The 21,201-nt window shown below is 42.3% G+C and overlaps 1 protein-coding gene across 1 annotated transcript in view; it reads right to left on the bottom strand.

The window, feature by feature from the left end:
- Nucleotides 1-21,201, bottom strand: part of LOC122787696 (BCAS3 microtubule associated cell migration factor) — a 4,651,713-nt gene that overhangs the window by 2,791,240 nt on the left and 1,839,272 nt on the right. Inside the window, exon 8 of the mRNA XM_044054546.1 lies at nt 937-1,044. Within this exon, the coding sequence (XP_043910481.1) occupies nt 937-1,044 (108 nt within the window). The remainder of the gene's footprint in view (nt 1-936; nt 1,045-21,201) is intronic.

A 21,201-nucleotide genomic window follows, 5' to 3' on the forward strand; every position in this document is an offset into this window, starting at 1 on the left:
AGCTATGCGCTCGAGAGACTTGAACCTCAGCACTGAAATAAATAGGACATGCTGGAGGGACAGATTCATAACCCAGAGGCTCCCTTCACTCTGGAATAAAATCCCAGTCCAGGTTAGGCAGAGTCCCTCATTGACTCTCTTCAAGAGGAATCTTGATGAGTGGATGGGAGATCGTAGGTTTACCCCGGGTATCAATTCTGTGTCACTGTTAGACAGAGGCACAGTATACTAACCTCGAAAAAGGGCATAGCAAAATAAATTTAAGATGGGTGGCGAAAGCCAAACACATTCTGGCTAGGCTTATAAATGCCCTAGGGCAGATAGCCTAGTATGAACCTATGAACCTATCAAATCAACAAGTAAGCATTCTATCACAAGGATAAGTGTGTGCAACAAAGACGTACTAGCAGTAAGAATAGTATGAACTAAGAAAGAAGAACAAAGGTGTCATAGTCAAGGCTATAAACACACACACTGCTACATGCATGTTCAGCAAACAGTGACAGTCCTCAGTTACTAGTTAGGTTCTCATATATTCTATACTATCTTTCTACAAAGTTGTACAATTTTGTTCTATATTCATTGTTATGTCAGCTTAACTTTTGAGACAAGTTATGACAGAAAAAGATTTTGGAACAGCCCATCTACCAGTTCACAAATAAATTACTACACTACAGCATGAAAGGTTGAAATATTCTGCTTGAGACACTGTAAAAAGAAAAGAAACCACAATAACCAATTAAAAAAGGCAACAAAACTTACTAGTTAAACTAGTAAGTGGCAGCAGTGGATCTGATGTACCTGACAGGCTCAGAACTCAAAAATTATAATTTATAACTAAAATGACTTAAAAAAAAAAAAAAAAAGAGAGCTAGGTCATTGTTTCAGACTAGAAGGACAGAGAGAATGTCAGAAAATTGTGGATGAATCTCTTACCGTTCATTACAGTGCAAGTCATAGATTGATGTTTTAAACTGAATGGATTTTACCATTTCTCCTGTTCGTATGGAGTACAATTCCACACAGCAGTAAGGAGTGCTAGTACTGTAAGAAAAAATGTGCATAAATGTTAATTCCTCTTTTCACACATCATTTGCTGTAATTAATTTCTACAAGTAACAGAAATATTCACCCCCCCTCCCCAAATACATTTATCTGACTGTAAGAGAGCTTTGTACATTCTTGTAACGGAAAAAAAATAAGGATTACAGCTTCTGCTCCTTCAAAATATATATATATAAAACTCTCACAACCCTTGGTAATGACATCATACCACAAGGCATATGAATTATAAATTTAACTCGAAGCCAAAAAGTATCCAGTAATCTGAAATAAAATCAAGAAAGTGACTGATGGTATTGACTGCTTTTTATTTCTGAGCCGTGATGAATCATGATCAAATGATTAAACTTTCCACCAGCTACTCTTCATAGAAAAGCCAAGCATTAAAAAAACAAACATTGCCATGTAGTGCATAAAATGGTAATAATTATTACTGTTTTAAGCAGTTACAAAAATACATTCACTCTGTACATTCAATTAATCTCTGTTTCCATCTTTCTCTATTTAAATATATGTGTGTGTGTACACATATATATATATATATATATATATATATATATATATACATATACATACACACACACACACACACACTTTTTTCCCCTTAAACTGGTTAAACAGGTTATCCCTACTAGGCCAGCTGACTCTATTCTGGAGAGACCAGAGGTGGCATTCATCTTGATTAAGGGAAAATTTGGTCAGAGCACTGGGAAACTTCCCCTACTCTTTTCTATTTTTTGAATGTACGTTTTATTTTGTGTTTTAATCAATGTTTCTTCGAGTAAGTTATTGAGAAAAACCGTATATAGAAATAATGCTTTGATGAATTAAAGCTGCCTTACTATTTTCAGTGAGTGGCATGGGATCTTATTCCTTTACCTGAGATACCAGTAACTCCTGCAGACAGGACCCACGGTTTAATGTCTCATCAGAACAGCACAATCAGGAGTGCTTTTGCCCCCTTTATACTGCGCTGCACTGCACCGTCAGCAGTGGAAAATTAATCCAACAACCTGGGGAGAGAATAAAACAGATAGCTTTCCCAGCACCAAAGGCAAGTATCCTGTTGAGCCACTGAGAAACACACACCATGTATTTTACATATATATATGTCCATGTGTATCTCTGTGTGTGTGTGTTTTTGTAAATATATATATATATATATATATATATATACACACACACACACACACACACACACATATATATATATATATATATATATATACACACACACACACACACACACACACATACATGTACATATATAAAGGTTTACATTCAAAACTTGGAAAGTGCATCGGTCGTCCAGCATGTGGTCAATCGGCAGTTTACAAGTTGGCAGAATGTCAAACCAAAATGTATCGACTACACTACAGAGAACGGGTAGTGTAGTTCGAGTATTTGGGTTTGACATTGTGCAGGATGAACATGGTTCAGTGAGGAACAGGTAATTAGCCCATTTCCTCACTGTAGTAGTGCGACCTTGGAGTTGGTATAGTTAATGTGCAGGGGGACAAAATAGTAAAATTAACGTACTTTTCACTGTAAGAATGTAACTGTACATTAATGTGCATAGAAGGAGGTGACTGACTTCTGCTATGTGGAATACATTGAACTACTGATGTCGATATATTAATTTCCCCCTTAATTCTGTTTCAAAATTCCGAATTCAGCATTTTGGGTCAGCATTCTGAATGGTCGACCTTACAGGATTTGGAATTTCAATAGTAAACCTATATATTTGGGATGGCTAGTCTTAAAAAGGCCCTTGTGGTGGGTAGCCTAGTAAACACTTATGAACCTATATATCTATATGCACACACACACACATAGATATATATATATATATACACAGACACACACACACACACACACACGGGTGCACTCATTTTAGGTGAGTGCGGTTTTGCTCACTATCTCTTTTGTCAACACACTTAGGTTGACAAAGAGATGGTTAACAGCTGCATGAGATCGACAATTTCCTTGAGTGGGATATGCACTTTCCCAGGAGAATATATGATCTCATAGCTGGAATAAATTATTAGCAAAGGGTGTGGACAGCACAGCCCCCAAAAGGGTTTGCCCCTTGCAAAACAAAAAAAAATTCTGTTTGCATGGTCTGAGGTTAATCATCAGAGCAAGCACCAAAGACTGGCAACATTAACATGCCATAACATGCCAGCATTAGTATTGTTGATATATATATATATATATATATATATACACATAGATAGATATATACACACACACACATATACACACACACACATATATACACATACTCTAAAAAAATATACCTAAAACGTTCAGTTAATTTAACAGCAGCTACAGGCTGAAACACTCTTGTGATTAAATACTTATCTTTGTATTCAGTATTAATGATGCTGCATCACTGCAATTAATGTTTCTGCTTTTTAATTTGTTCTTCACCAAAACAGCAAGGCAAGGTAGGCCAACCAGTCTGACATAACTATAGTTTTCAGCCAAGGCTTCTTCCCACAATGATCCACAATAAAACATTGTTTTTCTGCTTTTTCCTTAAATATCCTGTTACCACTGTGTTAGAACTGAAGTGTATATAATCCTGGTTTTCCCTCAGCACTCCTTAAAATAGTGTAAATTAAGTATTTTTAATCACAAATTTGATTTTTTCTTACTTGCAAGCACCTACTTTTGTGGTAATGTAAGCAGAAAGTAATGCATATGTGTAACTGTGAGTGGGAGGGGGATACAAGCTACAGAAAAAAAAAAAAACAAGAAAAGGGTATTCCCTTAAAGATACAGTGAAAGAACTCTCAAGAATGTATCACACAAAGCCAGGGACTCAAGGCGCTGAAGTTCCAAGTCACTGGCGATAGGACATTCAGCGACTACTTTTATTCTAAATAATCTAAAAGTTGCTAAATGATCAGTACTGCCCCTTTTAATTAATAAACACATCATAAGAAGCATATCATAATCCTTGAAAAAACTTACTATTATCAAATTTCAAAGGCCTCGGTTTTCACGATCTGTATGCAAAAAACATCTGCTAGTAAACTTGTGATACCAAGCTTGAAATGTTTTACCAAGTCAAATAACTACTTGACAATCTGATATTAAAAATGAAGATGCTGAAGTTTCCGCTTAAGAGAGAACACAAATGCAGTTTTTTCCCTGATGCAGGATGGATGATATGGATACATACCAACTCAGCAAGCACAAACATTTCCTGAATGTCTCTCAAAACTGTTGAAACCTAATTCTGGTTTATTTCTTTGAGGCAACTGTCTGGTCTCAAAAATACCATTCTTCTGTACACTATACTGATAAACTATATTACAAATTTTTATAATCTGTAAAGTTTTATTTTTACTGCTTTCACTTTATTAGTTTGTATCTACTATAGATATCTCAACTGCCCCAACTAGAAGTGCATTGTAGGCTTTATACTTTTTGTCCATTATGATTTCTGTGTGTATTACAAAGTATACTCGATTTGGAAATTTTTTTTTCTATTTTCATTTCAAAAAGTAGTATATACTGTAGATCTTCCTCTTAATGTTAATAACTACATTACTGTGTGGATCAAGAATGACTTGCAGTTAAGCCTGGCACTCTAAGACATCTTTTGAGTTCATCACTCCAATTGCGAAGGGGAGTAATTCTGTTGAGATGTAGTCAGACAGAGAAGAAAATGGATTAAGACGGACTAAACCCTGGTAATGGAAACTGGCTCATTGTACATGACAACAATGCAGGGAAACTGCTGGGGCTTCTGCAGGAGGTTGGAAAGTACCATCTAGATTAGCTGGTCTTACAGATAGCATTAGTTTTTACAACCAGGCTTGTTGAGCAGAGGTGGTCTGTTTCTGGAGGAAATTTTCAGAAAAAGTGCAGGGTGGGTGATGGTCACAAACCCCAGATGGGGGATGTTGATGTGAACTTGTGCCAAAAATAACAGGGATATTGCAAAACAAATGCAAGCTGCAGAAAAGAAAAATAGAAGTTATGTTCTTACCATAACGTTCCATGTTAGTTGTCTTCTTCTCGCCTTCTTTCTTGCTGGATGGGTTCAGAGCCGACCTCGGCTCCGACTCGGCCACTCTAAAAGCTCGAGAGTTGGTTCCACCGGCTCGAGGCTCCCCTTATATCCCACAATGCTAGGCGGTATTACCTCAGATCTCGTTTGTAACCTAGGCCCAGCCAATAATAAATCCAGAACTACTGGAAAAGGGAAAATCCCACCTCTATAAAAAAGAAGGGAAGAAGGTGACCTGAAAACCTGATGAAGGAATATATGCACAGAAAGGCATATACCTATATCCAATAGAGGTGGTAGAAAGAGAGGTCACAATCAAACTCCTCTAGGTCTGTCCAGGCTAGGGGGAAGGAGGGTGGGACGCAAGAAAGAAGGCGAGAAGACAACTAACATGGAACGTTATGGTAAGAACATAACTTCTATATGTTAAGTTGTCCATCTCGCCTTCATTCTTGCTGGATGGGACCGCGTCCCTAGCACCTTGTCCCGGGTGGCCTATCAGAACAGACTCTTGAGTACAGTGGAACCAAAATTAGCTCTATGTCTAGAAGCTAAATCCAACTTATAATGAGAAATGAAAGTGTGAGGAGTAGCCCATGTGGCTGCTGCACAAATGGTATCAATAGGCAGCCTGTCTTGGAAAGCTATAGAGGTAGCCAAGGCTCTAGTCGAATGGGCCTTAGGTTTGTTAGGCAACTTCTGGTGTCTAATTTCATACACAAAGGAAATCAGGGATGTTAGCCATCTGGAAAGTGATACCTTCGAAACTGAAAGGCCCTTTCTGCCTTCTGCATAAGAGACAAACAACTGGTCAGTTTTTCTGATCTGTTTGGTCCTATCCAAATAATACCTTAATTGACTATGAACATCTAGCCAATGCAATTTTTGTTCAGACCTGTTAGAAAAGTTAGGAAAAAACACAGGGAGGTCAATGTTTTGATTTAGATTTGCCGCAGAGGCTACTCTAGGTAAAAAGGATGGATTGGTCTGTAAGGATACCCTATCCTTATGAAACAACAGATACGGTGGTCGACTGCTGAGTGCATGGAGCTCTGAGACCCTTCTAGCTGAAGTAATGGCTACCAGAAAGAGAGTCTTCCAGGATAGCAATTTCATTGAACAGGAAGCTGCAGGTTCAAAAGGGGGAAGAATCAAAGATGTGAGAACTAAATTAAGGTCCCAAGAAGGAGGAGGATTTCTTATAGGAGGTCTAAGAAGAAAAACTCCCTTCAAGAAAGCTTTGCAAAGCTTGTGAGACATGATGGCAGAACCTGAGATGCCCACATGAAAGTTAGATATAGCTGCCAATTGAACTTTCAGAGTAGAAGGAGATGAACCTGCATGGAAAAGTTCAGCTAGAAAATCAAGGACTATTTGGATGGGAGCAGTGAAAGGATCTATGTCCCTTCCTTGAGCCCAATAGGCGAAACGTTTCCACTTACTAAGATAAATCTTCCGAGTGGAAGATTTATGGGAAGCTATCAAAATATCTCGAACAGAGTGAGATATTTGTGGAAGCCTGGCTAAGGTTGGAACTGCAGGAACCAAGCAGTGAGGTTCAGAGAGGGGAGGGAGCGATGTAACTGACCCGACTGATGGATCAAAAGATCTGGAACTAGGTCCAGATGCCAGGGTTGCTCCAACAGAAATTGATGTAGAAAGGGGAACCAAACCTGTCGAGGCCAGTAAGGAGCAATGAGGATCAATGAGGCCTTCTGAATGATAGCTTTCTGTACCACTTGAGAGATTAGTGGGAAGGGAGGGAATGCATACAGAAGTCCCCGGGGCCAAACTTGGACTAGAGCATCTCTGCTGGGCTGGCCTGGTAAGGGGAAGAGGGTGAAATAATCTTTGCACTTGCTGTTTTGGGGAGTAGCAAAAAGGTCGCAGCAAGGCTGACCCCACTTGAGAAAAATTTTCTCCAAGATAGAATCTTTCAGAGACCACTCGTGAGGCATGAGGATAGCTCTGCTCAACTTGTCCGCGATAAGATTGGACTTCCCGGGGATGTGCGTTGCTATCAGAAACCGCTGAGAAGAAATCACCCATTGCCACAGTCTGAGTGCTTCTCGACATAGGGGGTAGGACCTGGTTCCGCCTTGTTTGTTGATATACCACACTACAGACATGTTGTCCGTCTGAATTGCTATCGTTCCCAAGGGAAGAGAGTCTTGAAGGGCTTGCAATGCTAGAAGCACTGCTCTCATCTCTAGAACATTTATATGCAAGTGGCATTCGTCTGGTTGCCATATGCCCTGGACTGTCCTGCCCTGATAATGCCCCCCCCCACCCAATCAGGGAGGCGTCCTTTGTCAGAGTAGCAACCGGAGGGGGAGGGACAAATGGTCTTCCTAGGAAGAGCTGGGGGGAAGAAATCCACCAAAGAAGATGATTCCTGCATGCCTGCGTAATCACAATGGTGTGGGACATCGGAAGTTGTTGATACGACCATTGTGTGAAGAGCATCCATTGAAGGATTCTCATGTGAAATCTGGCTAATAGAAGTAGAGGGATAGCAGCCGCCATAATCCCCAGTACTTTTAGAACTAATCTGACTTTGACTCTGTTGCTGTGGAAAAGGAGGGAGACCAGTTTGTGTATGTCTGCTATTCTTTGGTCTGTGAGTCTCGCAGACATGTTGACTGTGTCTAGATTTGCGCCTATGAAGGTAATAGCACGACAAGGCGACAAAACAGACTTTTCGCAATTTATTGAGATACCTAACTTTTGAAAAATGCGAAAGGTGTAGTCTCTGGCAAGTAGAAGAAGATGCTTGGTGGGAGCTGTGAGGAGCCAGTCGTCTAAGTATGGAAACACCTGGAATCCTTGACGTCTCAGATGAGAAGCTACCACTGCCATGCATTTGGTAAACACCCGGGGGGCAGTGGTGAGTCCAAAGGGCAGGGCTCTGAATTGAAAGTGACTGGTTCCCAGCCTGAAGCGGAGGAATCTCCTGGAGCGCCTGTTCATTTTTATATGATAGTACGCATCCTGGAGGTCTATAGAGCACATCCAGTTTTCCTTTCCCAATAGGGGTAGGATGGATTGTAGCGTGACCATCCGAAATCTTGTTTTCTTTACAGACTTGTTCAAGATACTGAGATCCAAAATGGGTCTCCGGTCCCCTGTTTTCTTTGGAACCAAAAAGAACTTGGAGTAGATTCCGGATCCTTGCTGGTCTGCTGGCACTGGCTGAATGGCTCTTTTTGCAAGCAACTTTGATATTTCCAACGCTGCTTGATCCCTTTGAGTGGGTGGAACATCTGGAAGAGATTTTTCTGATTGATTTGGAATGCGAAAGAACGGAATGGAATAGCCTCCGGAAATGATGGACTGTACCCACTTGTCTTGAGTTAGGGATCGCCAGGCTTCTGGGAACAGTGATAATCTTCCCCCGACTGCCTCCGAAGGTGGACAGTCGGGCAACACCTCAGGGATGCTGGAAGGGCTTATCGGAAAAGGTTTCTCGATTGCCCTGGTTCTGCGGACCCCCCCTGCCTCTAGGGCGACGTCTACCATTATTGTTCCCCACTCTGCCTCTAGAGGGGAACCGACTCTGTGCGTCAGGCAACGTCTCTTGAGATTGTTTGCGGAACCACATTTTTCCACTTTTCTGGCCTTTGGGGTAAGGTCTAGAAGGAGTAGAAAAACGGACTCCGACGGCAGAAAGAGTTTTGCCATCTGTCTCGCACCTTGTCAAGGTTTCTTTCACTTGAGGACCAAAAAGGGACGATCCATCAAACGGGGAATTAGTGAAAGACATTTTAAAGGGGTCCGCAAAATTGCACAGCCGCATCCAGGCATGACGGCGTAAGGCCACACCTGTCCCTGCGGCTCTGCTCGCTCCATCAGCCGCATATGAAAGAAGGCGCATGGAGGAGTTAGCTATAGAATTTAGGGTAGCCAGCTGAGTGTTCATCTTATCCTGAAAACCCGCAGCTGTAGGATCCTTTAACATCTCACTCGCTTCCTTGATCAAGTCTCTTTGAAGACGAGTGAAATGACAGAGGTAGTTCAGCGAACGCGTGGTAAAGGTCGCTGATGAAAACATCCGCTTCCCGTACCTGTCCATAGACCTAGATTCCTTGTTAGGAGGATGGACAGGCACCGAAGGATCAGCTAGCTCCTTCTTAGTGGCGGCAGCTACCACCATAGCATCCACAGAAACTCCCTTAGTCAGAAACAGCTTATCTGCTGGTGCTGTGATAAACTTTGAAGGTCTCCTGGGGGTAGGGTCCACAGAGTCAGGAGCCGTCCAAGCCTTTCTAGCTACCACCTGCATGAGGGGGTCAAAGGGGGGAGACACCCAGGAGGTGGAAGGGCGAGAGCCAAACGCCTCAAGATACACAGATTCATCCTCCGAAGGGTTAAGGGTTGGCCAATTTCCCCTCTGTTTCAGGATCTCTAGGATGTCTGCAAAGGAGACATCTTCAGAAGGGGAACGGGGGGAACCCTCGGAATCCTCTAAATCCGTGTCAGAGGTGACAGACTCAGGTGAGTCTATGTGCTTCCTCTTGCACTTTCTCTTCCTAGGGGGCTCCCCTGCCAATTCAGGAGAGGCCTCGGAAGAGGATGAGATCCCCACAGGGGATTCTTGAGGAGCTGGCTCTCTGCGGTCTGGGATGAGGGAGTGAGTAGACATAACCTGAGGCACCGAAGAGGGAGGGACGGACGGAGCCAACTGAGGAGTTGAACCAGGTTCCAACACACCTCCGCATGACCTCGAATGCACCCCTGTCAGGCAGAGCCAGAGGTCCCCGCTCCGAAAAGCTGAAAACCTCCCTCGGCACCGACAGCGATGGCTCCGAGGCCGATGTCAGAGCCGAACTCACCAGCGCCGAAGCGCCGAGAGGGAGAGCGGGGTCGGACAAGGGTCCGATGCCACTCACACCCTCGGAGCCGACGAGGGAAGTCTGGCGCCGAGATTCTTCCAAGGAAGAAATCGGAGCCGACAACGGAACCGAAGACAATTGTATCGGTTCCGACGCTACCACAGTCTCGGTTCCGAAACGCCCCAGCTCTGAGCTCAAAGGAGTCGGAGGAGGAACATTTTGAGGGATAGGGTTAAGCATCGACTGATGAGTCGGGCTCTGAAGCATTTGGGCCAGTGCCTCGGACTTAAGAAGTCGACTCACTACCCTCTGAAGGTCATGATCAGAAAGCCTCGATGACCTAGAGGAGTGAGATCTATGGCTCCGTTCAGACAGCAAGGGAGATGCTGGAGCCAAATGAACGGAGCCAAGGGACAGTGACCTGGACCTCTTTCTAGATGTCGGTTCCGATGGTCTGATCGGAGCCGACTCAGATAATTCCAATGCCTCGGCTCCAGCCGGAGCCGAGGGAACCACAGAAGTAGCAGTTCGAGTCTCATCGGCTCCAGCCGGAGCCGATGTTGTAGTAGACTTCGATGTCTTAGACGTCGAAGACCTAGGAGCCTTAGAGGGTTTACCTGAAGAAGCAGTCAGGGGACCCTCAGGCTTAAGCAAGCCCCTTAAAATGAGCTTGTTCTTTCTTTCCTGCAGGACTCTAGGGCATACAGCACAAGAGTCCTGCAGGTGTAAAGGTCCCAGGCAGTACACACAAGAAGTGTGACCGTCTGTCAGAGACATTTTCTGACAGCACGAGTCACACTTCTTGAAGCCTGAGACCTTCGAATCCTTGGACATATCAAGGAACAAGTGTAACCACACACAAACACAAACACACCGATTACACTATACACTAAAACAGAAAACTTAAACTAAATAAATTAGCTATTTAGTATTATAAATACCCTACAGAAAAACACACACACTCCAAGGGGATGGGAGGGCCCGAAGGCCTAAGGGAAGAACATATAAGTTCTTGAGGTAAAAAAAGGTTAAGAACTAGAAGAAAGGGATAAAAAAACCTTTAAGGTAAGGGAAAACTGTATGGAAAACTAATTTAAAGGGTTTTTAATCAACTTTTTAAACTATTTCCTACACTAACCTGAAGCCGGTGAAGCAACGCATCTCGATAGCTGTAGCGGCAAACGAGATCTGAGGTAATACCGCCTAGCATTGTGGGATATATGGGGAGCCTTGAGCCGGTGGAACCAACTCTCGAGCTTTTAGAGTGGCCGAGTCGGAGCCGAGGTCGGCTTCGAACCCATCCAGCAAGAATGAAGGCGAGATGGACAACTTAACATCTGATGTTTGTGCTTATGCACTTAACAGCTACACGAAGCACTGGCCTTCGCGCACACTGTTGCACGTGGTTCTCAAAACAGGATACCATCTATGGATGCTGTAGTCATACTGTTTTGGAACCAACTTTTCCCCAAGCCTACTCAAACACAATCTAGACCAATGTATGGGAAAATGCAAATTCACCCCTTACTTGTTGCCTGTGGTCCTTATGGACAGAGGCAGTTTGTATATGGCCCAAGTCACAGGCATACACAAAAGTCATTCTAGCCTATGGGCATTGATAATTGGGAAATCTGGGGCATGAACAGCTAGGCTGAAAAAGGCTTTAGTGTCATTAGCCTACTGACCTCCTATGATCCTACTGACAGAGTTCAACACTCATGTTGAGAATGATGGGGATTGGTAGTGCGGGGGTAAATGTAAAGAGTAGCTTGCCTGATCTCAACTCAAGAAGTGAACTGATTCTGGACTTCCATGGCAGTCATGGACTGTAACAAACAGTGTTCAAATGGAGGGAAGTTCTTAAGTGTACTTAGCTTGTGCTAAAGGTCAGTGATCAACTATGAAGTAGTTATCAGACCTGAGGCTGCATGTTCTGGACACACTGGTCATCAGAGGTGCTGGATTATCATCTGATCACCATTTGATGAAGCTAGCCTGAAAATATCTAGCTGGGGTTTGTATGGTAGATTTCAGCTTCTAAAAGCCCAAGTGTGAAAGGAGTTTAGCAAGGGCATAAAGAATGTCATTTGATGGTCTCCAAAAAGGTTCTGGAAAACCATCCATTGAATCAGGATGGGAAGGTGGAATACTACCCAGGATATTAACAACTGTAGAGAAACAATGACCGAGTAGTGGCACCACTGAAGGTTGGAAGGAACATACTGAATTCCTGAATCCAATGGATATGTTCTTTCTGAGGAAACCATGTCAGAAGCAGATGGTTGGAACTGGAACCATTTTAATAAATGAAGTCACTATGGCATTTAAACAGTTCCACTGTGACAAGACTACTGTAATGGATAAGAACAACCCAGAAAAGCTGAAGGCACTGGATGCTATTGGACTGTAGTATATCCAGACTGTCAAACTAAAGCAAGTGTCTTCATTTTCACAAAGGGGGCTAGAAAGGTGTGTTGCAGTTCAGCTTCCCTAAGAAAGAGTACCAGGCTTAACTGAAAGTCATGTTAGGATACTGGAAAAAAGACTATCCTACACTTATGCCTCTGATTCAAAAGGAGCAATGTGAATACTATTGTGGGGGCATGAGAACGTGATAAACTCTTTGTCCTTGTACAAATACTGGAGAGGTCATGACAGTTCACCCATATGGTTTAAGTTTTGTGGACTTGGAAAAGGAATGGAGCCATGTACCCCAGTATGTCTTGTGTAAGGTGTTACAACTGTAATGAGTTCCAGGCCTACTGTTGCATGCCATATGATCCATGTATACGAGTAGTGAATTATATTCATATTTTCAATATTAAATCAAATACATTAACAGCACACACAGGACATTGCCAAAGGTGCGTCTCAACTTCCCTCTTGTTTGTGATTTTCATGGACAGGACACCAAGGCACAGCAAAGGTCTGGACGGCATCCAGTCTGGGAAAATGAAATTTGCATCTTTGCTACTTGCAGAAATGTAGTCCTGTTGGCCTTAACGGACTGTGCAGTACAGCACTTCACTACTGAGCATGAAGCTGTCGGACAGAAAATTAGCGCCTCCAAATCAGAGGCCATGGTTGTCTCCTGAAAAAAGTGGAATGCTCTCTGTGGGTAAGGGAGAGTAGATGCCTTGGGTAGAAGATTTCAAGTATCATGCTGTGCAAAAATGACAGCAGAGGAGATGAGAGTTCCCAGTAATGAGTTAAATGGTGGTAGCACTGCAAGAATTATGCAGGATGGTTTGGTAAAATAAGAACCTAAGCTTAGGAAAAGCTCCAGTTTACTTAATGGCCAATTTATGGCTCCTTCCTCACCTACAGTTATGAGCTTTGAGTTGTCAGTGAAAGGACGAAATCACACAAACAGCAGCAAAAATGACATTCTTTCACAAAAAAGCTGGATGTTTTTTGTTAATAGCCCTATCAGTTTAAAACTCTAAAACCTTACAAGGACAGCAACTAATTACTGTGAAAACCACTGGATTTAGAGTTTCAAGCTACACAGCTGCTACAACAGTTTAGCTACTCGAACCATGATTTCTGTAACTAATAACAGATATTCTAAGCATCATGCTACTGTATTTGACCAGTGCTATCCTGAACATTGCACATCAACTACAATTCACCTTACAAGTAAGAAACATAATCTTACTATAGAAATCAAAACATCTGACAAACATTAAGGCGCTTAAATTTGAAGAGCAAGGAAATGATACAAATTCACCAAAGCATGCTGTAACTCCAGCTAGGTGGTCTAAACTATATGCTTGTACACCTCGGGTTGGCAAAGCTATAGAAAAGAAATCAATGTTAAGTTTCAGCAGGGAAAGAGGTGCAGGCAACTGCTCAGGAACTCCTTGTGTTTGGGAAGATCATCACAAGCTACCATTTAGCACTGCCTATTTCATGTACTTGAGATGCACAGCACTGCGACACACAGAGACTAAACCTAAGATAGACAAACTACTTCTAAGCCAGTGATGACAACATGGCTGTTGCAGAGGGTTTCTTATTCAGAATGTCTGACACACTGTGATGTCCTTCCGGTTTTACACAGTATGAGCTATGAATCTACAGTATTAATCCAGTTTCCTGTCTATGTGAAGAATCCTTGAAGTACAGCACATCTGCAGTTTAACAGGTAGTGGGTCCATCATTTCGCTCCCACTCTGGTGAAATGTTGCAGAGGATCATACACAAAAACAAGCCTGGAACAAAAAAAAAAAAAATCTTCACAATATATACAACTGCTGCCCCCTCCCACTCATTACCATGTTGCTACTGGTTGCAGATGCTTGCTCCCAGGGAGCTGGAACGAAATATGGGGCCTTTGGCCATCAGTATGAAAACCATGAAGTGACAGACAAAATACAGGTGTTACAATGGAGGAGGAAATTTAGCAAAATGTACAGTAAATAAAAATGTAAACTACTACTTGAACAAGAGACTGTTTTTGGTTAATAAAACAACTCCCACATGGCCAAGTGAAGCGATACACAGAAGAATAAATAACCTTTAGACAGTACATTCAATTACATTCACTTAAAAAGTTATTAGCAAATTGTATTGCACACTTACTGTCTGCAATACAACTAAGCATGCCTCCCAGACTATTTATTCAAAATGTGTGAGAAGTCAGCAAAATCTGATGTGTCATCAGATTAAGGATGGTATATTCAAAAAGCATAATTGACCTTGTATTATTAAAGTTTCTGCAAACTGAAAAAGAATCAAACACTTTGATGTAGTGCTTTTTAGATGCCCAAAAGAGACATGGAATATTGCTTCCTTTCTACAGTGCAGAGGGTTTTGAGCACTAAGACTGAAATTTCAATGGGGAAAAATAAAGAATGCAGTTAAAAAGACCCTCTCTACTTCCAAGTTGACCACCAGTGACACCTCAATAAATGAAGTTAAAAATTCATGATGTTTAATGAAACTGTTAAAAGAGTTCATGAAGTACTACTCAAATATTATCAAGCATGCTGCTGTCAGAAATTAAACTGGTCTATTAAAAGAAAGGCAAGTGTCTACTTAAAGCATTTTCTGTCAGGTCTTTCTACAGTACAACTGGTATCTTTTAAATACTTGGGATTTACAGTTGGTGTCCATTTCTCAACATCCTTAACTATTACATGAGCTTTTCAGGCATAATTTAAACAACCACCTTAAACAGTTTTTAAATGTTAGTCCGTTTACCATCAAGCCCTCCTCCTCCCCCACAGGCCTCAAAGCCATGTGCTCTCACAGGTAGGGAGCCCTACCTCCATCTGAGCGACAGATGACCAGAACAGGCAATCCCTTACACAGCCATAAAGCAGTCTGTGCCCTAACAATGCCCTATCTTTCTGTTTGGCTGCACTGGGAGGGCATCCTTGCTCCTATAGCTGGAGGTTCTGTCTACACCCCCAATAGACTGGAGCCATCCATGTTCAAGAATGGGCTCTAACTTACCCAGGCTGGGGATCTATTGGTGCCATTCCCCCCTTGCAGCCCTCCATCTGTGGAAGCATCAGCTTGAGAAGAGTTAATGTTATGGCACCAGTCCACACCATGATATACGACTTAAGCACTCACATTACTTTGGGTACCTCCTACGCCCTCCCAAGAGGCATGCACATTACCAAACATATGTCCTAAAGGTAACAATTGCACGTGAGAGCTCCAGACCCATGTCCTCGCTTTAACTGCCCTTACTGTCATAGGTTCACAGGAGATTACTAGGTTAACGGCTCAAGAGCCTTTACAAGCCTAGCCAATATTACCCTTTTTACCCAGTATATGGCCCGTAGGAGCAGAAGAATGCCATGCATTTGTGCCTACGCTTGTGTATTTTACAGATTGCCCCTGTCCTCAAGGGACATAGGTGCCACCCCAGGTGTGAATTTATCATTTCCCATCCATCAGTTTAGCCTTGAAGACAGCCAGAGAAGGATCCTGCTTAAAGTGAATAGGAAGCCTATTCCAAAGAAGGGGTAATCCTTGAGACATGCATATGTCTCTCCAGCATGCTCTGTTTGGTTCACTGACTAAGTTTAGATCCCTAGAATGGGTGACCCTTGTGCTGTTTGTCTTGCAGATATGTTGCAGCTCCACCAAGTCTGGATTTGTGAGTGCCTTGTAAGTCAGGCATAAGTCACCCCTTAATAGTCGATAGGAGACAGAGTAAAGGGAAAGGGCTGCTAACTGGCCTCTTGCTGGAACTCTGAAAAAACACTAACCATGTCTCCTGTCCTTGCGTCAACTGGTGTCCCAGGGATGTATGCCCAGTTTTGTGAGTTTACTTATAATACCGGAGTGGGGAGCTGTGTCAAATGCCTAGGCAGGTTGAGTTAGGCGGTATGTACTGTTTTGCCCTCATACATGGCCACAGTGAATTTTTCAATGTTGTCCACTAGATTTAGTAAGCATGAACTGCCCTTGACAAAGCTGACTGGGTCAGGTCCAGTGTTTACAAGTTCAGGTCCATGATTATTCTTTCTGTGGCCTTACAAATAAAGACTAGTCAAGCTTATGGGTCTGTAATTTCCTGGGTGAGCTGATGGTCCTCCCTTATACAGACAGGAACAAAGCCAGTCCAGTGGCTGTGGTTAAATAGAGATTGGATTGGGCCTGATTTAAGCTGTTTAAGAGGCAACCTGGTTTACTGTGGAGCCCCACGTAAGCCATGTTTTTAGCTTTAAAGAGTGCAGTGACAACCTTTTCACTGGTGGTAACTGGCAAAGGAATGGTGGAGGGTATTTCTTGGGAAAGAACAGTGATGAGGAAGTGAAATATGTGCCTCTTTTATCAGCCAGCAGATTTGCTGCATCTCCTGACTGAGTACAGGAGATGTCATCTATAATTACGCACATTGCTGTGTGTTGCCCTTAAGATTGCAGACATAACTGAAAAAATGTATTATGGTTATCCTTAGCTTTGGAGGCCATTTTTCTACCTCAAAGTCTGCTTTCAGAGACTTGACTAGTTATCTGATTTATTTATTTATACTGATGGGTTTATTGCTGTTGTCCAAATTCCTTCTTAATTCTTAACAGGATTTTCTTTCATTTGTTGTACAACCTATTAAGACCAGGAAGCCACAAGGGTGGCTTGTTTTTGAGGAATGACTTGGGCTTATTTTGGTTTGCTACTGCCAATTATATGTATTTATGTGGTTGTACAGGGCTTCTGTGTACTGCTTTGCAGAGACTTTTTTTCTGGAATGGGAGAGCTTAGAATTGAGCTATGTCATCACTTCATAGGAGGTAGTTTGCCTTATAAAAGTTTTTAAAGATTCTGGGGTTCATTGGGGGTTTTTAGTTTTACCTTAATTTCCAGGGAGACTGTTTTATGATCTGATCTTAGCAGTGAGGATATCAGACATGGGGGCTGCAGCACTCACCCATATTTGTCAGTACCAGATCTAGGATATTCGTTCCCCTTGTGGGAGTGCAAACCAGCTCCTCCAGGGTACTTGAATTCACAATGTACAGAAATCTTTGGGCCTGTACATTAGTGGTCATGTATGCCTCTCAGTTAATGGAGAAGTAGTTAAAAATCACCATTGAGTATGGTACTGGGCTGAACGGTGAGTGATTCAAGGAACTCTAGGTATGATGTGTGGGTTATAGTTAGCTGGACATGTAGTAAAACCAAGGATGTCGTATTGTTTGACCAGCCTCAAGGTGAGCTTGTCTTTTATGTAGATAGATAGATACACCTCTGACTTTTACTGTTTCACGTTCAGTAGGTGAATGGAATGTATGATAGGCATTACAGCCATGCAATGCTGGAGTGTTTTCCGTGGATTTAAACCATGTTTCAGTAACTGCATAGATGTTAGCATTGTCCACGGTGAGGAGAGCTTCTAGGGACTGCAGTTTCTTATTGAGACTCTTAGCACTGAGAAGCATCATTTAGCTTGTCCTGAGTAGCTTTTGTTATGTTGGAAGAGTTTGTCTGTTTGGCAGTGCCTAACAAAGGCAATATAGGGCTGGATGTCAGTCAATAACCAAAAGCCTAGAGGTGACTGGTAGAGACCATCCCTGGAAAACAAGAGTGGCCTGTTGACCAAGTCCTCCCAGGTTGACAAATATTGGCCTCTTTGGAATGACACCAGTAGGTAAGCTAATTGTTAAAGTCAATAATTTTCTGTTTGTATTGTGGCATAATCCTTGGAGATGATAAAACGTGTGTCACAGACAGGTACAAGCCTAACACTGAGCAGCATTCAGGGAGTTCAATCATGTCTCTCTTCATATAGTTCAAGGAGGTACATCTCAGGCCATTTACGCTCACATGGACTATGACTGAATCATACTGGTACTTGGGGATAAGTGACCTGAGTGCTTGCATGATCTGCTGTATCCTGGCTCCTGACAGATAACTTACTGTAACCTTCTCTTTATCCAGACTTGTAATGGAGGCATTGGTGTGCCTCACGATAGAGTCACCAAATACTAGAATGTTGGGTTGTGAAATGTTTTGCTCTTTGGAGTTGGTAGTTGAGACACAATGAGATGTGGCTTTATGTGGTGTGCTGATAAGTGTCTTATTTTTGTGCATGCGGAGTTTCTGAGGATAGCACCTGAAAAGCCTCTGAGGTTTGGATAGGATACATGTAAGCACTCCCGCATATGCATGTCTATGTGTACATTCGTTCCTTAGTGGGTGCAGTAAGTGGTGTGTTTGAGTTACTGACAACCTGTTTGTTGTATTTTGTTTCTTTATGTGAGATTCTCGTTTCCAGTGAATGTGTAACTACATCTCTCACATAATGTGTCTGTTGGAGAACTGGTTGTCAGTGTACATGAATCAATTGCTACACTGCATCAGGATGCTTATGTCCACCAAGATAGAAACAGATGGTAGGAAAATGCTCATCCATGATTGCAGGCCTTAATGCATGTGCAAGGGCAGGACTGTAAGGGGTTTATAACCACACAAGGGAGTGGTGCTTACTTGATGTAATCTGCAGCTAACCTAGACAGCAATGCTAACATGTGCCCAAATTAGATGCTCTCTGAGCAGTGATAGTCCTGGGTGATATAATAAAGTAATGCAGACCTAAACAGTCCTAAATGAATGTGTTAAGTGCTGCTCACCACTCTAACTAGCTGCCTCGTGAGTACCGCAAGAATGTGAGAAAGTTCTGAGGTGTTTTTTTTTTACAGGGAAATCTAAAGTACAGAGGATTGCATATATACAAGACACTAGTGAACCTCACTGTGTGAAGAGCAGCCTTGCGTAAATGCGAGGCTTATACATACACAGAAAAAAGCAAGTTGTAATCTAAGCCCACAGTCCAATCAGGTAAGCCCACAATGAGCTTTCCGCCCTCAATTCCTAGCTGAGATGGGTGAAATCAGCCCTCTCCTGCCACAAAAATACCAACTTTGACCCTCTTAATACAAGCTTTAGGAGTTTACTGTAGCTAGTGTACAGATTTACTCCTGCTTGCACAGGACTGATTAATCCACTGAGAATCCAATACTCCCTTCCTCCCAGGACGAGAAAGTCTCAAGCTGCCCAACTCCCCATTCTCCCTCATCCATCTCATCCAGTACCCAAGCGGCCACTAGTTGAACTAAGGTAATCTGGGTCATAGTCAGGGCTTTATCCCTCTGTACCAGACGACCACCGAGTGGCTGAAATAACAGTGTGTATTAAAGTATTTACTTATTGTTTAGAACTGTTTGCTTTCTAACTAGTTTTAGATTTCAACTAGTAATATGATGCTACATGCTGAGAGCTGACTATATTCAGTTATGACTTTAAATTGCTGTGATTATCTATGTTAGACTAAATAGTTCCATTTGAATCAGCCCACTTATCTGGCATTATTTTAAAGCACATACACCATACAAGTAGTCTTTTCTTAAGATGGGCAGCTACAGTATCCAAAATCTGTATTTTCAAACTCAAATACAAATGACTGGTATAGTCAGGACCAGCACAATTTGGCTTTATATCCTACAGCCAAACTTACTGTACACAGTTCCTGCAAAAGACCATGCTCATAAGTGCAGTTACTCAAGGTGCATTAACTTCCTTTCTATTTCGTTTGTACTGTATTTCCAACTCCAGCAAAAATGAAGTATTAAAATGGTAAACCATTTACATGGCGCAATCATTATGATGAGCAGTCTATTACACTTCATCAGAAGAAATAAAATAAACCCAATATGCAAGAAGTCACAACAGTCTACATGACCTAGTACAATATAAAGCCTGATGCTATTGACAGTGGTCTCTCTTTTGGCTTATCCCGGTTAGGGGTCGCCACAGCAGAACTCCGGTCCGCTAATGTTTGGTAGTGGATTTTTACATGCCGAGTTACCAGCCCTGATGCACAACCTTCAACGAAGGCATGCCCATTCACGCATGCCTCCACACAGAAGATGCTCTAGCTGAGAATCGAATGGGACAACGTCTTACTGTGAGGTGACAACGCTACTGCAGCACCACTACCGAGGGTATTGACAGTGGTAAGATTCATAAAAATGTAAAAGACTGCATAATCATGCTCAGAACTAAGAGAAAGGAGAATAATAAGCTTGTAAAAAGTATATGATTCACAGAAGTGTTGCATGTTTTGTTTGTAGAATTACTAAGTTGTCAGTTTGGCAATAAGCAGTGGAAGAATGTAAATCAAGGAGTCATAAAAGCTGCATTTGACGCCCAAACACTGTTAATGCTTGCATCAATTACTCTACTAGAATACAGTGCACTCAAAATACTTTTGTGTGTTCAACTAAAAGAATGTGGAGCAGGATTGTGGCAAACTTAGAAATTCCAAAAAAAAAAAAGACATCCCTCACCCACTATGTTACTGGATAAACACCTCACTGACTACTACCGGAGAGATAAATTAAAAGAACAAACTGGTATACCAAGACACTTCTCCTTGTGGTTTTGTCAGTTTGTCTTAAACTGCAAATTCCACTTCAGGATTCCATCCTGATGTGCCTTTCCCCACTCCCACACTTGCTCAATAGGCTTAATGTTCCTCCTTATATCCAGGATCTCCAGCTCTAATGCATCTGAGGAAAAATCTAGCTAAAACTGGATTGGGTGTTCGTGATTTCAAACCTGTACATATAACTGGTGGAGAAAATCAAGTATCACTTTCCTGGCCAATGATTCCAGGCAGATTTTATTTACTTGTAATTTATTAAGTGGGTGATCCTATACAGCCACATCGTTCCCTATTACATCAGCAAACGCCGTTTCATCGACCATTTTAAATCACAACCATGAAATCCCGAACACACGGAACAGCGTTTTTTTTCCCAG

Source organism: Protopterus annectens, chromosome 13.part0, assembly GCF_019279795.1.
Source record: "Protopterus annectens isolate FY-2018-M chromosome 13.part0, PAN1.0, whole genome shotgun sequence".
Lineage (NCBI taxonomy): Eukaryota > Metazoa > Chordata > Ceratodontiformes > Protopteridae > Protopterus > Protopterus annectens.